We start from the raw sequence: 12,249 nt of genomic DNA on the forward strand, positions 1-12,249 counted from the left end.
GGAACAGTTTGGGGATGGCCCCCTGCATGTTCCAACATGACTGCACACCAGTGCACAAAGCAAGTTCTATAAAGACATGGATGAGCGAATTTGGGGTGGAGAAAAATGACTGGCCTGCACAGAGTCCTGACCTCAACCTGATAGAACAGGGATGAATTAGAGCGGAGACTGCGAGCCAGGCATTCTCGTCCTCATCAGTGTCTGACCTCACAAATGTGCTTCTGGAAGAATGGTCAAACATTCCCATAGACACACTCCTAGACCTTGTGGACAGCCTTCCCAGAAGAGTTAAAGCTGTTATAGCTGCAAACTGTGGGCCAACTCAATATTGAACCCTACGGACTAAGACTGGAATGCCAGTAAACTTCATGTGTGTGTGTAAAGGCAGATGCCCCAATACTTTTGGTAATATAGTGTATATTCAGCTTTATTCACATTGGTGCAATGCATTACAGCTGAAGTAGAGGGAACGGTAAAGTGCTTCCTTGTATTGGGATTGACCCTCCACTGCAAGGTTTAAATGATCGTTTAGGTCTAAGGGACCACAAAAAAGCAGCCGTGTCTCCCTTATGCTCTGGCATTTACAGGTTCTCTGTGGTCAAGTCTGATGCAAAGCCCCTAGCCCTGTATTGGACATGAGGGTGCCAAGGAACAGTCCATTACCAGAACAGAGGGGAGTGGATTAAAGAAGAGTGACGGCTGCTGGGCTGCAGAGTATCAGAGATGTAAAGTTTAATAAATAAGTATTTAACCCTTGCAGTACGGGGCAAAGAAGCAATTTACCTTACCCCAGAGATGAACGTAAATGTACATGCTAACTTGTTATATAATGTTATTGTGCACTGCATAAGGGCAGCTTACTGAATTGAATGGGCTTCCGACACATTAAAAAGCCCCAAAGAATTGGATGTGTCACAAAATACTTGCCACAACAGTGCGTGTTAGTGCATGCAACTTGTGTTACTGTAATGCAGGCATTCACACAGCACATTGATGTAAATCATTACAAAATTGTTTACAAAAATCGGTCATTCTTTTTATGGCATACTTTTGCTATGTGACAAACTTTAAGAGTAATTTCCTAATTAACATAGGGTATCCAATAATACAAACTAGTGAAAAAAATGCAAAAAAAGTCCCAACTCAGTAAACAACATTTTTGATCCCTTTAGTCTAAACCGTTCAACAGAACAAAAAAAAGTACAAAATAGCCATAACTGGAGTGGAATTTTAACTCTACGTTTTTGGCCCATTTTACAGGAAATGTATTACAGTCCTTAAACGGCTAAAATTATCGCTAACAAAACTTACAACAAATACTTCTGTATTTTTCCTGTAACAGTGATTTCAAATACCATGGAAAAAATGTCATGAACTTTAGGATTCAGATAGAAAATAAAAGCCGAATACCACTACATTTCTAAAATAACTTGAAATAGGTTTGAGAACTCTTGCTGTAAAAGGCAATAATTACTGCCTTATTTATCAATATGTCATAGCTAGCAGTCAATCAATTTATACATTTTGTTGTTCACCTGTCCTTTTTAATCTGAGCGGTTGCCTATGAGGTAACAGACTGTCTGATAATTTCTCTTGGGGTGCTCAGTGGTGTTGGTACAATGCTCTTTGCTATAAACTGTCTCTCATTGATCGACGATTGGATGATGGAGAGCTCCCTTAAACTCAACAGATCCAAAACAGAACTCCTCTTCCTCCATGCAATCCAAAACAAAAACCCTGGCATGATGGCCACAATACTCACCATCTTCGGACAACCCATCACCCCCAGCACTAAAGTCAAAAGCCTTGAGGTCATCTTTGACTCAAACATGATGATGGATGCACAAATAGGATCAGTAGTCAGCGGATCCCACTACCTTCTTCACCTACTGCGTAGACTCACCCCTTTCATCTCGGAAGGAGATACAGCAGCAGTAGTTGGAACAATCAATTGCCGACTCAACTACACAAATTCTCTCTACCTAGGACTTCCAAAATACCAAATTTCACATCTACAAATCGTCCAGAACACAGCAGCCTGGTAACTGGAAAAAAAAAAACCCTGGGAATCAATCACCCCATCCCTGAGGACCCTCCATTGGCTAGCTGTGAAGGTTCAAGTTACATTCAAGATCCTCTGCCTCACTCCCAAATGTATACAAGGAAAAGCCCCGCAATACCTCTGCAACAAAATAAAGCACTACACCCCAGGTCGCACTCTCCGGTCAACTAACCAGAACCTCCTCCACATCCCCAAGACCCATTATAAATTAAAAGGCGAACAAAGGTTCGCAGTCCAAGGACCATGGCTATGGAATGCTCCACCCACGGACATCCGCTTGGAAGAAAACTATCTGGCCTTTAGGAAGAAGACCCATCTCTATTGAAAACCCAGACGGACACTGGTGGCAAAAGTGCCCTGAGGCAATTTAGTTTGGATATCTAGTGCTATACAAGTTATTCATTCATTCATAATAGTATGCTGGGGTGTGTTCAGAATGAATCACACCACACTTCAGTTTGTGTGTTAACCTGTGCTGCAGTAACACATAAATGCAAATGGGCCTAAAACAGTTATTAAAAGAACAATACCCACCTTAAAGTGTAAGCTAACTTTTTTAGTTTTTGATAGATCAGGGAAAGTTTTAACCTTTATCAGGTTATTTTTTGCTGTGTCTCTCTGGGGAGACTTTTCCTTACTCCTTGTCCTAGAGAAGCAACAGGAAGTGAGAGCAGAGTGAAGGGAATTTCCAGTTAGACAGTCACCGGCTAAATATTTGTCCCCACTGGACAATATACCCTCAGCCCTTGTGGTGATAACTCCATAATGTAGGATTTTCTATCACTTTGTGTCTCTGTAATGTTTACTAAAAGAGATTAAATACCAACAGAGGTCCTAAACACTTCCCTACTCAAGCTTAAGCAAAAAAAGCCTTTTCACTTTAATTATTTTTTTTTTGTTTGTTACAGTACTACTGTTGATGCCGAGACCTTAAATGTTGTATATTTTTTTTCTAAGGTAAAATAAATCATTGCAATAAAATATATATTTTAGCATTCTACACTACGTTTTTAGTGGTCTTTGATTTCTAAATTGTGCTGCTTTCCTTTCCTACTGAACATTTTTTGGGGAAAAAAAAACAGCCAGATATAATCACATCTACTACTTTCATAACTGATCACACATTTAGATAGAACTTCTGTTTGGTTGCAGGAGATAACAATTACACAATTATTTTGAATATAGATAATTAAAGTGGCTCTTAAGCCTAACGTTTTTTTTATACCTTATTGTATTCTATGCCATTTACTCCTGCTGCTGCCAATCAAATCATGTAATGCAAGGAATAGATGCAGACAGGGTGGCTCGGGAGCGAGCCCGCATTAGTGACCCAATAGAAAGTGGATTTCTATGAGGCACTAGGTGGGGGTGGGGGGAGCCAGGAGCATGGGATCTCAGAAGAGGAGGATTGGGCTGCTCTGTGCAAAGCCATTGCATAGAGCAGGTAAGTATGCAATGTTTGTTATTTTCTTAAAAAATTAAAATGAAAGCTTTACAATCACTTTAAGCATGACCCTGTTAAGTCAGGGTGGAAGATAAGCACATGCTTCTGACTATAAAAAGCTTTATTTAAAATAAACAAAAAATGCAATTGCAAAAAAAAAAGCATAAGCTACCCTTTACTAACTTAATTCCAAGCAAACAATTAAAGTACTTATGGAGTCAATGCAATCAAAAGCACATTATTGTACTGAAATACATTTCTAAAAAATTGTTTCTATTCAATTCTGCAGGCATGTGACATCACAGACTCCCTACCTATCCCCATTACCAAATACAGGGAGAGAATCTCTATTGCCTGAGGGCAGACAGTTGAATGACATCAACAGGGAAGTATGTTCCCTGTCTATGTACAATGTTGCAAGTAGAGAAGGACTGACTGGGGAGCATGTCTACATCAGCTGGGGGCAGGCAGATGAGTGACATCAGTATACAATTACATTCTATGCCTATGTCGAGCAGGGCTGGATGAGGAACATAGTAGCAAAGCTGAGCACTGTTCTACAGGTACACTGTGTGTTGGCACAGTGTCATGTAGCTCCAATCAGCAAATTGAGGGATACAGAATGGCCATACCAGCATGGTGTGCTTGGGGTGGTCAGAGTGCTAAAGGATAGAAGGGAAACTGGAACAATCACCAAGTATTTGCCAGTAAATACAAGGCTACTGGCTAAAGAGGGAACATTTACCAGTTGCTTTATTTAAAAAAAATAATGCATTAGTTAATTATTTTTAAAAATCTCTAATACTGCGTGTCCAAACTTTGAGTGCATGTCCAGAACTATGTATTTTATTTGTTAAAGCTTAATGCTATTTTTTTTTTGATTTGGATAGAGGGTGTAATGGTTAGAACCCTGGTCAACTGGGCTTTATGAAATTCAATAATGCGAACTTGTAAACGCAGAAAAATCTTACAAAACTGTATATGCATGCATGTATAGATATGAAGTGTGGACTACATCAAAATCTCAATACAGTCCAAAACATCCAGTGATAAAACCAAAATTTAAAAGACAGAGCATAGCAGACTGCCACTTAGATGGAAATCAGAGTACATGATAGTATTGCACGCTATAGAGGATACACAGCTTTGATCATGAGTCATGGGAATACAGAATGCCTTGTCATATCATCATAGCATTAAATGATACAGAAGAAAAACAATAGTTATCAGAATAAAAATTTACAGTATAATCTACGAAATGTTAAGAGAAATGGACAAAAATGTCCACTATACTGATGTAGATTAATCTCAGGTTCCAGCTCTGTACAGGCCAAAAAAATGAAAACAAAGATCAAATATTGTCTATACATCTTGTACATTAAAGTTTCTTTCCCGCAACAACTAAAAAAATATGCAACCAATTGCAAAACTAACATCTGAGATGCTTCTTGCTTTGCATGTCATTCCAAATTCTGTGCATTTCTTCAGGGCCAATCTGATGTACTGTAATAACTCTACGGTATCGGCACAGACTGTAAGCCATTTTCCAATGGTTAAAGCCACTGTTTTGAAATGGGTGGATTCCAAGTTTTCGCAAGCAAAGTCCAACATAGACATCCTCAAGATGCAAAAGTCTTGTGTGGAGGGATGTTTTATAAATGAGTTCCGCCACATCTGCGGAGAAGATATACCCAGTTCCTGAACAAAAAGGCGGATAATTACTATCTGGGTACAAGTCTCTTGGCATATACCATTTGCTGCGGACATCCCTTATGGGTCCTCCATTAATAACATATCCAGTAAAATACCTCCTCCTTGGCTTTGTAGTTGGTTTCAGTAGTTTATAAATTAAATTGTCCATATTTACAAAAATATCGCTGTCTGTTTTCATTACATATTTAGCCTTGGAGCAGAAAGTTGCCACCCATCTCATGCCCATCATAGTTTTTAAGGTTAGATTATGGTATGAGTCTATGAAGTCTTCCACCACTATATCGTGAAATATCTGGCTTTCTTGCTCAACCATCTGGTTTAATACTGGGTCTGCATTTTTCCCGAGAAGGAAAAGAGTGACAATTTTGATTCCTTTAAAGTTGCTTTCATTACCCCAAGTTTCTCGGATGGCTTGTCTGGCATCAAATTCCTTATGGGTTGTGCTTATTAGAATAACCAAAAAGGGGCTGCCGTTATTTTCACATTTCTCAGGCTCATTAATAACAAATTCAAAGGAATGGGGATTGATGGGTCGAGTTCTAATATTGCCAAAAGTAATGTTTTTCTGAGCCAACACCACTTTGCTTAGCCTGTAGCCAGTGTAGTTGGATGTTGGGCGAGTGACACTTAAGTACCAAAGTGCACTTGCCCAGCAAACCACTGTCAAAATATACAGACATGACACCTTTGAGGCCATGGCTCTCCCGAATCTTCTAGGCGAGGTTTCCTATGAACAGTTCTTTCATGGCTTCAACCGTCTTCCTGTCCACAAGGAACAGCATATTACATAAGAAAAAAAAAGTATGGATTCTCAAAAACATAAATCCTATTGTATTACCCTTCTCTTGCAGTTTCCATAACTACATTCTCTGGAACATGTATCCATTCTATAAAAGAGAAAAAGGAGAGGCTGTTAGTTTTTTGCCCAATACAGTTAATCCACACAATTAGGACATAAATGCTGTCTCATCTCTAAATAATTTATAATGCCAGAGTCATACATATAGAGAGCAGAACAGATGAAGCAGCTTAGACACCCAGGGGTTCCTTATAAAAATTGGAGTGAAGAAAAGCATAGGCATCTTGGCCACTGGGAGAAAAAAAGTCCTTTGTAAACTGTAGCAATATTTTAGATTATATTGGGAAGAAGGACAACTTTCCTTAGCCCTAAGCCACATTTACTTTACTTTCCTCCTCCTGATTTCCCCTTGCTCCTCTCACTCACATGCCACTTTTCTTTTACATATGTTTTTTCTTTCCATCCAATACGGAAAAATGCTAAACTTCAAGTAGTATTAAATCCAAAAGCAAGCATTTATTATATTGCAGCTTACTACATCTGCAATCATTTTCTTTTTTAGGCTTGCTTTCTTTTATTTTCATCTGGTGATCCAGTAAGTCAGTTGTTTTTCAAAAGAACAAGCTCTTCAGCAGAGTGTATCAGTTACAGAGATGAGACCTACCAATCAACACTCGCAGGGATGCTTACAATGATCAGCTGTTTATGTAAAATCTTGATCCTAAAAGGAAAAAAACTGCTTATAAAGTTTTAGCTGGAGATCAGTTTCAATTTGTTAGTGTATTTAACATCTACAGTACATCTAACACTCCCCTCACCCATGGCTGACAATGCTGCTATCCAATGGTGTATCCTGTGCTCATTCATCCTCTTGCGGCACTAATACAGGAGGTGTGTTACTGGCCAGATCACCAGGTGAAAACTGGGGAGGGAAAAGAGCCTAAGGCCCCTTTCACAATGGGACGGTGCAGGCGTCGGCGGTAAAGTGCCGCTATTTTTAGCGGCGCTTTACCATCGTTTTAGCGGCGGTCTGCGGGCGCTAGTGGGGTGGTTTTAACCCCCGCTAGTGGCCGAAAAAGGGTTAAAACCTCCCGCAAAGCGCCGCTGCAGCGGCGCTTTGCCGGCGGTATTGCCGCGCTGTCCCATTGATTTCAATGGGTAGGAGCGGTTTAGGAGCGGTGAATACACCGCTCCAAAGATGCGGCTAGCAGGACTTTTTTCACCGTCCTGCCAGCGCATCGCTCCAGTGTGAAAGCCCTCCGGCTTTCACACTGGAGTGAAAGGGGCCGGTTTTTTTCAGGCGCTAAACAGGCGCTATTTTTAGCGCTGTAACGCCTGAATACCGCCCCAGTGTGAAAGCAGCCTAAAAAAGGAAAATACTGCCACCACATCTAATGATTGGTAAACTGCAATATTTTATTATTTTTGGGTTTTGGGTTTAATACCACTTTGTCTCTAACAATTTTCCCTGATGTAAAAGTAGCTCTATTCACACCATAGCCAAAAAACACCCAAACATTATATTATAAACTCGTCTATCAAAAGTTTTGGCTGGTCTTACTTTTCAAATGCAAAATAAAGTAGTAAAAAGTATCAATAATAATATCTGGCCAGAAAATTATTTTTTTAGCAACCATAACAAGGTCTAAGTGTATCATACTGCTCAAAGGATCAAAGACATAATTATAAATGAATCACTTGTTGGAAATGTAGTACATTTAGCCTAGGTTCACATTGGTGCGGGATAGAAATCATGCGAGTTCAGCTGATTTCAACCCGGCAATGCTGTCCAACTTCGGTTCCTGCACAGATGTCTATTGAAATGGCACCCAAAGTTGCCAAAAGTAGTGCAGAAACTACTTTTGGGAATCAGTGCTGCGCCGCAAAGTCGGGGTCACATCGATTAGGATGGTGCTATTGCTGGCAATAGCCACCAATTTGGCATGCAATTTCACATTTGACCAATGTGAACCTAGACTTAAAGTTGCTCTATGCCGTTGAAACGGCATTGTAAGAGCAAAGAGGAACCACAAAACAAAAACCAGATTACATTCATAACTGTCTATTAGTTCTTGAAAACGAAATAATCTTCTTTATTCATGCTGTTGCACTATTGGCTGCTTGAAGACCACACAAAGCAACACAATTTATGACAAATTAAGTAAGATGCAAACGTAAAGTAAAGTCTTTACAATAGAAGAGAAACAATACCAGCATAAAGAATTCCCAGTAGCTTAAAGAATCCCCAGTAAGGCCAGTTAGGTTTCATAAAGCTTCCCGCCAAAAAATATAAAATTACATGTAATGCAGAAATCACCTTTATAAAGAACAGTTTAAACTTTTTTTGTACGTTTTACAATCATTGTATTTATTTATTTTAGATGTAGTCGCTAAATAAATTTCATGTGTATTAAAACAAAAGCTGTGAAAAGTCTTATAATTCATTTTATTTAAAAATCAGCCACAGCTTAAGTAGAAAATCCCATGCTATACTGACATACTGCCTACTTTGATATCTCTGGAGAAGCAGTGGTCTCTCTTCAGAGGTCCAATATGCCCCAAGCTTAATCAGAGTTACAGCTCCCCAATTAATGGGAAGTATGAGTTTTTCTGATTGCTAGAGGTCTGAATCAGCAAAGGGCGTGAGACCTCTAATATGAGTCCACTGCTTTTCCACAAGGAGCAAGGTTCCTACTTTTCTACTCTTTCAAGTAATTGTTAACCCACATGTCATACTTTATACAATCCTTCTTATCTCCTAAAGATATGTCCCTGTGTGTGTGTTTTATTAAAATAAGTCATCCTTTATCCTATCTCAGAGCACAGCTCACAAGACCCACCAGCTCGCTCTTCTCCCCATCTGACAAATGCAGCGGGCGGGGCTGAGATTACTTCTCTTAGGTCAGTCAGCAGGAGAGAGCCAGCGAGTCACGTGAGTGCCGATCGGCGCTCTGAGATAAGGTAAAGGACGGCTGATTTTAATAAAACACATGGGGGATATGTCCTTAGGAGACAAGAATGATTGTATAAACTATTAAATGTTTTTTCAGCAGCAGGGGGTGGGGAGGGGGGAGAGGAGGACAGGAGAGACAGGAGAGCTATGGATGATGGAGGCACATAACCTAACCACAGTGTCAGGGCTCAGCAGCGCTGATACACAGTGGTCAGCTTACAGGGGGGATGGTATAGCCAGACAGCATCAGCCAGGTTTTTTAGGTGTTACGGGAGGGCAAATTACACAGCACAAGCACTGTGCTGTATAACATGCTTTAAGGGTACAGAATCCTTTTTTTTTTTTTTTTTTTTTTTTTTAGATTAACAAACACTTTAAGGCTGTGGCTGCCTTAGAAAATAAAACCATGTGTAATGCCCCGTACACACGAGAGGACTTAATTCCGACAGACCTCCAAAGGAGTTCCGCCGGAGTTCCGACGGACTTTTCGACCGAACGGACTTGGACACACACCATCACACCAAACTCCGACGGAGTCGAACGTGATGACGTACGACTGGATTCGAATAAGGAAGTTCATAGCCAGTAGCCAATAGCTGCCCTAGCGTCGGTTTTAGTCCGTCGGAGTAGCATACACACGAGCGGATTTTTCGAAGGGGACCGGGTCCGGCGGAGTTCCGTCGGGAAAATTTGAAGCATGCTTCATTTCTAAAGTCCGTCAGACTTTAGCGAAGCTAAAGTCCGTTGCAGCCCACACACGATCGGATAGTCTGACGGACTCAGTCCGTCGGACTTTGGATGTCGAAAAGTCCGCTCGTGTGTACGCGGCCTAAGACTTTGAACACTTTTTGATTTGATGTACCTTGAATGTATTTAGTGGATGTAAACCGAAGGTTCATCTGGTCTTCCATGTATCAGGTTAATGCAGATTACCTTATAAGTGTATTTACAGTACATATTGTAAATAGAATGTATTATTTAAAAATTTTAAGTTATGTATGGTGCTTTAAATACCGTTCATGTAAAATATATTTTGTAACCTGTGCCTGGGATGTGCAAAACCTCAAATAAAGAATAACAAATAAAAAATAATAATAATGAATATATATATATATATATATATATATATATATATATATATATATATACAGTGGTGTGAAAAAGTGTTTGCCCCCTTCCTCATTTCCTGTTCCTTTGCATGTTTGTCACACTTAAGTGTTTCGGAACATCAAACCAATTTAAACAATAGTCAAGGACAACACAAGTAAACACAAAATGCAATTTGTAAATGAAGGTGTTTATTATTAAAGGTGAAAAAAAATCCAAACCATCATGGCCCTGTGTGAAAAAGTGATTGCCCCCCTTGTTAAAACATACTATAACTGTGGTTGTCCACACCTGAGTTCAATTTCTCTAGCCACACCCAGGTCTGATTATTGCCACACCTGTTCACAATCAAGGCATCACTTAAATAGGAGCTGCTTGACACAGTAAGGTCCACCAGAAGATCCTTAAAAGCTACACATCATGCCGAGACCCAAAGAAATTCAGGAACAATTGAGAAAGAAAGTAATTGAGATCTATCAGTCTGGAAAGGGTTATAAAGCCATTTCCAAAGCTTTGGGAATCCAGCGAACCACAGTGAGAGCCATTATCTACAAATGGCGAAGACATGGAACAGTGGTGAACCTTCCCAGGAGTGGCCGGCCGCCCAAAATTACCCCAAGAGCGCAGCGACGACTCATCCAAGAGGTCACAAAAGACCCCACAACAACGTCCAAGGAACTGCAGGCCTCACTTGCCTCAGTTAAGGTCAGCGTTCATGCCTCCACCATCAGGAAAAGACTGGGCAAAAATGGCCTGCATGGCAGAGTTCCAAGGAGAAAACCACTGCTGAGCAAAAAGGACATCAAAGCTCGTCTCAATTTCTCCACAACACATCTTGATGATCCCCAAGACTTTTGGGACAACATTCTGTGGACCGATGAGACAAAAGTGGAACTCTTTGGAAGGTGTGTGTCCAAGTATATCTGGCGTAGAAGGAACACTGCATTTCATAAAAAGAACATTATACCAACAGTAAAATATGGTGGTGGTAGTGTGATGGTCTGGGGCTGTTTTGCTGCTTCAGGACCTGGAAGACTTGCCATGATAAAAGGAACTATGAATTCTGCTGTCTACCAAGAGATCCTGAAGGAGAACGTCCGACCATCTGTTCGTGTACTCAAGCTGAAACGAACTTGGGTTCTGCAGCAGGACAATGATCCTAAACACACCAGCAAGTCCACCACCGAATGGCTGAGGAAAAACAAAATGAAGACTTTGGAGTGGCTTAGCCAAAGTCCTGACCTGAATCCTATTGAGATGTTGTGGTATGACCTTAAAAAGGCCGTTCATGCTCGAAAACCCTCTAATGTAACTGAATTAGGACAATTCTGCAAAGATGAGTGGGCCAAAATTCCTCCAGGACGCTGTAAAAGCCTCATTGTACGTTATCGCAAACGCTTGGTTGCAGTTGTTGCTGCTAAGGGTGGCCCAACCAGTTATTAGGTTTAGGGGGCAATCACTTTTTCACACAGGGCCATGATGGTTTGGATTTTTTTTCACCTTTAATAATAAACACCTTCATTTACAAATTGCATTTTGTGTTTACTTGTGTTGTCCTTGACTATTGTTTAAATTGGTTTGATGTTCCGAAACACTTAAGTGTGACAAACATGCAAAGGAACAGGAAATGAGGAAGGGGGCAAACACTTTTTCACACCACTGTATATATATATATACTTACATATACACACACACATACACACATTATCTCCAAACATGAGTTCACCCCTTACATTTTTGTAAATATTTTATTATACCTTTTTCACGTGACAACACTGAAGAAATGACACTTTGCTACAATTTAAAGTAGTGAGTGTACAGCTTGTATAACAGTGTAAATTTGCTGTCCCCTCAAAATAACTCAACACACAGCCATTAATGTCTAAACCACTGGCAACAAAAGTGAGTACACCCCTTAATGAACATATCCAAATTGGGTCCAAAGTGTCAATATTTTGTGTGGTCACCATTATTTTCCAGCACTGCCTTAACCCTCTGGGCATGGAGTTCACCAGAGCTTCACAGGTTGCCACTCTACTCCTCTTTCACTCCTCAATGACGACATCACGGAGCTGATGGATGTTAGAAACTTTGCGCTCCTCCACCTTCCATTTGAGGATGCCCCACAGATGCTCAATAGGGTTTCGGTCTGGAGACATGCTTGGCCAGTC

At 40.4% G+C, this 12,249-nt stretch overlaps 1 protein-coding gene across 2 annotated transcripts in view; it reads right to left on the reverse strand.

Annotated features, from left to right (window-relative positions):
• Positions 1 to 307: 307 nt before the first annotated feature.
• Positions 308 to 12,249, reverse strand: part of B3GALT1 (beta-1,3-galactosyltransferase 1) — a 418,597-nt gene continuing 406,655 nt past the window's right edge. For both annotated transcript variants that reach the window (XM_077447915.1, XM_077447914.1), the window contains one exon: positions 308 to 6,106. In XM_077447915.1, coding sequence (XP_077304041.1) covers positions 4,936 to 5,916 — 981 coding nt within the window. In that variant the 5' untranslated portion in view covers positions 5,917 to 6,106 and the 3' untranslated portion in view covers positions 308 to 4,935. The remainder of the gene's footprint in view (positions 6,107 to 12,249) is intronic.

The sequence above is a fragment of the Lithobates pipiens genome, unplaced genomic scaffold, assembly GCF_037356315.1.
Source record: "Lithobates pipiens isolate NorthernLeopardFrog02 unplaced genomic scaffold, aLitPip1_a1.2 Scaffold_22, whole genome shotgun sequence".
Lineage (NCBI taxonomy): Eukaryota > Metazoa > Chordata > Amphibia > Anura > Ranidae > Lithobates > Lithobates pipiens.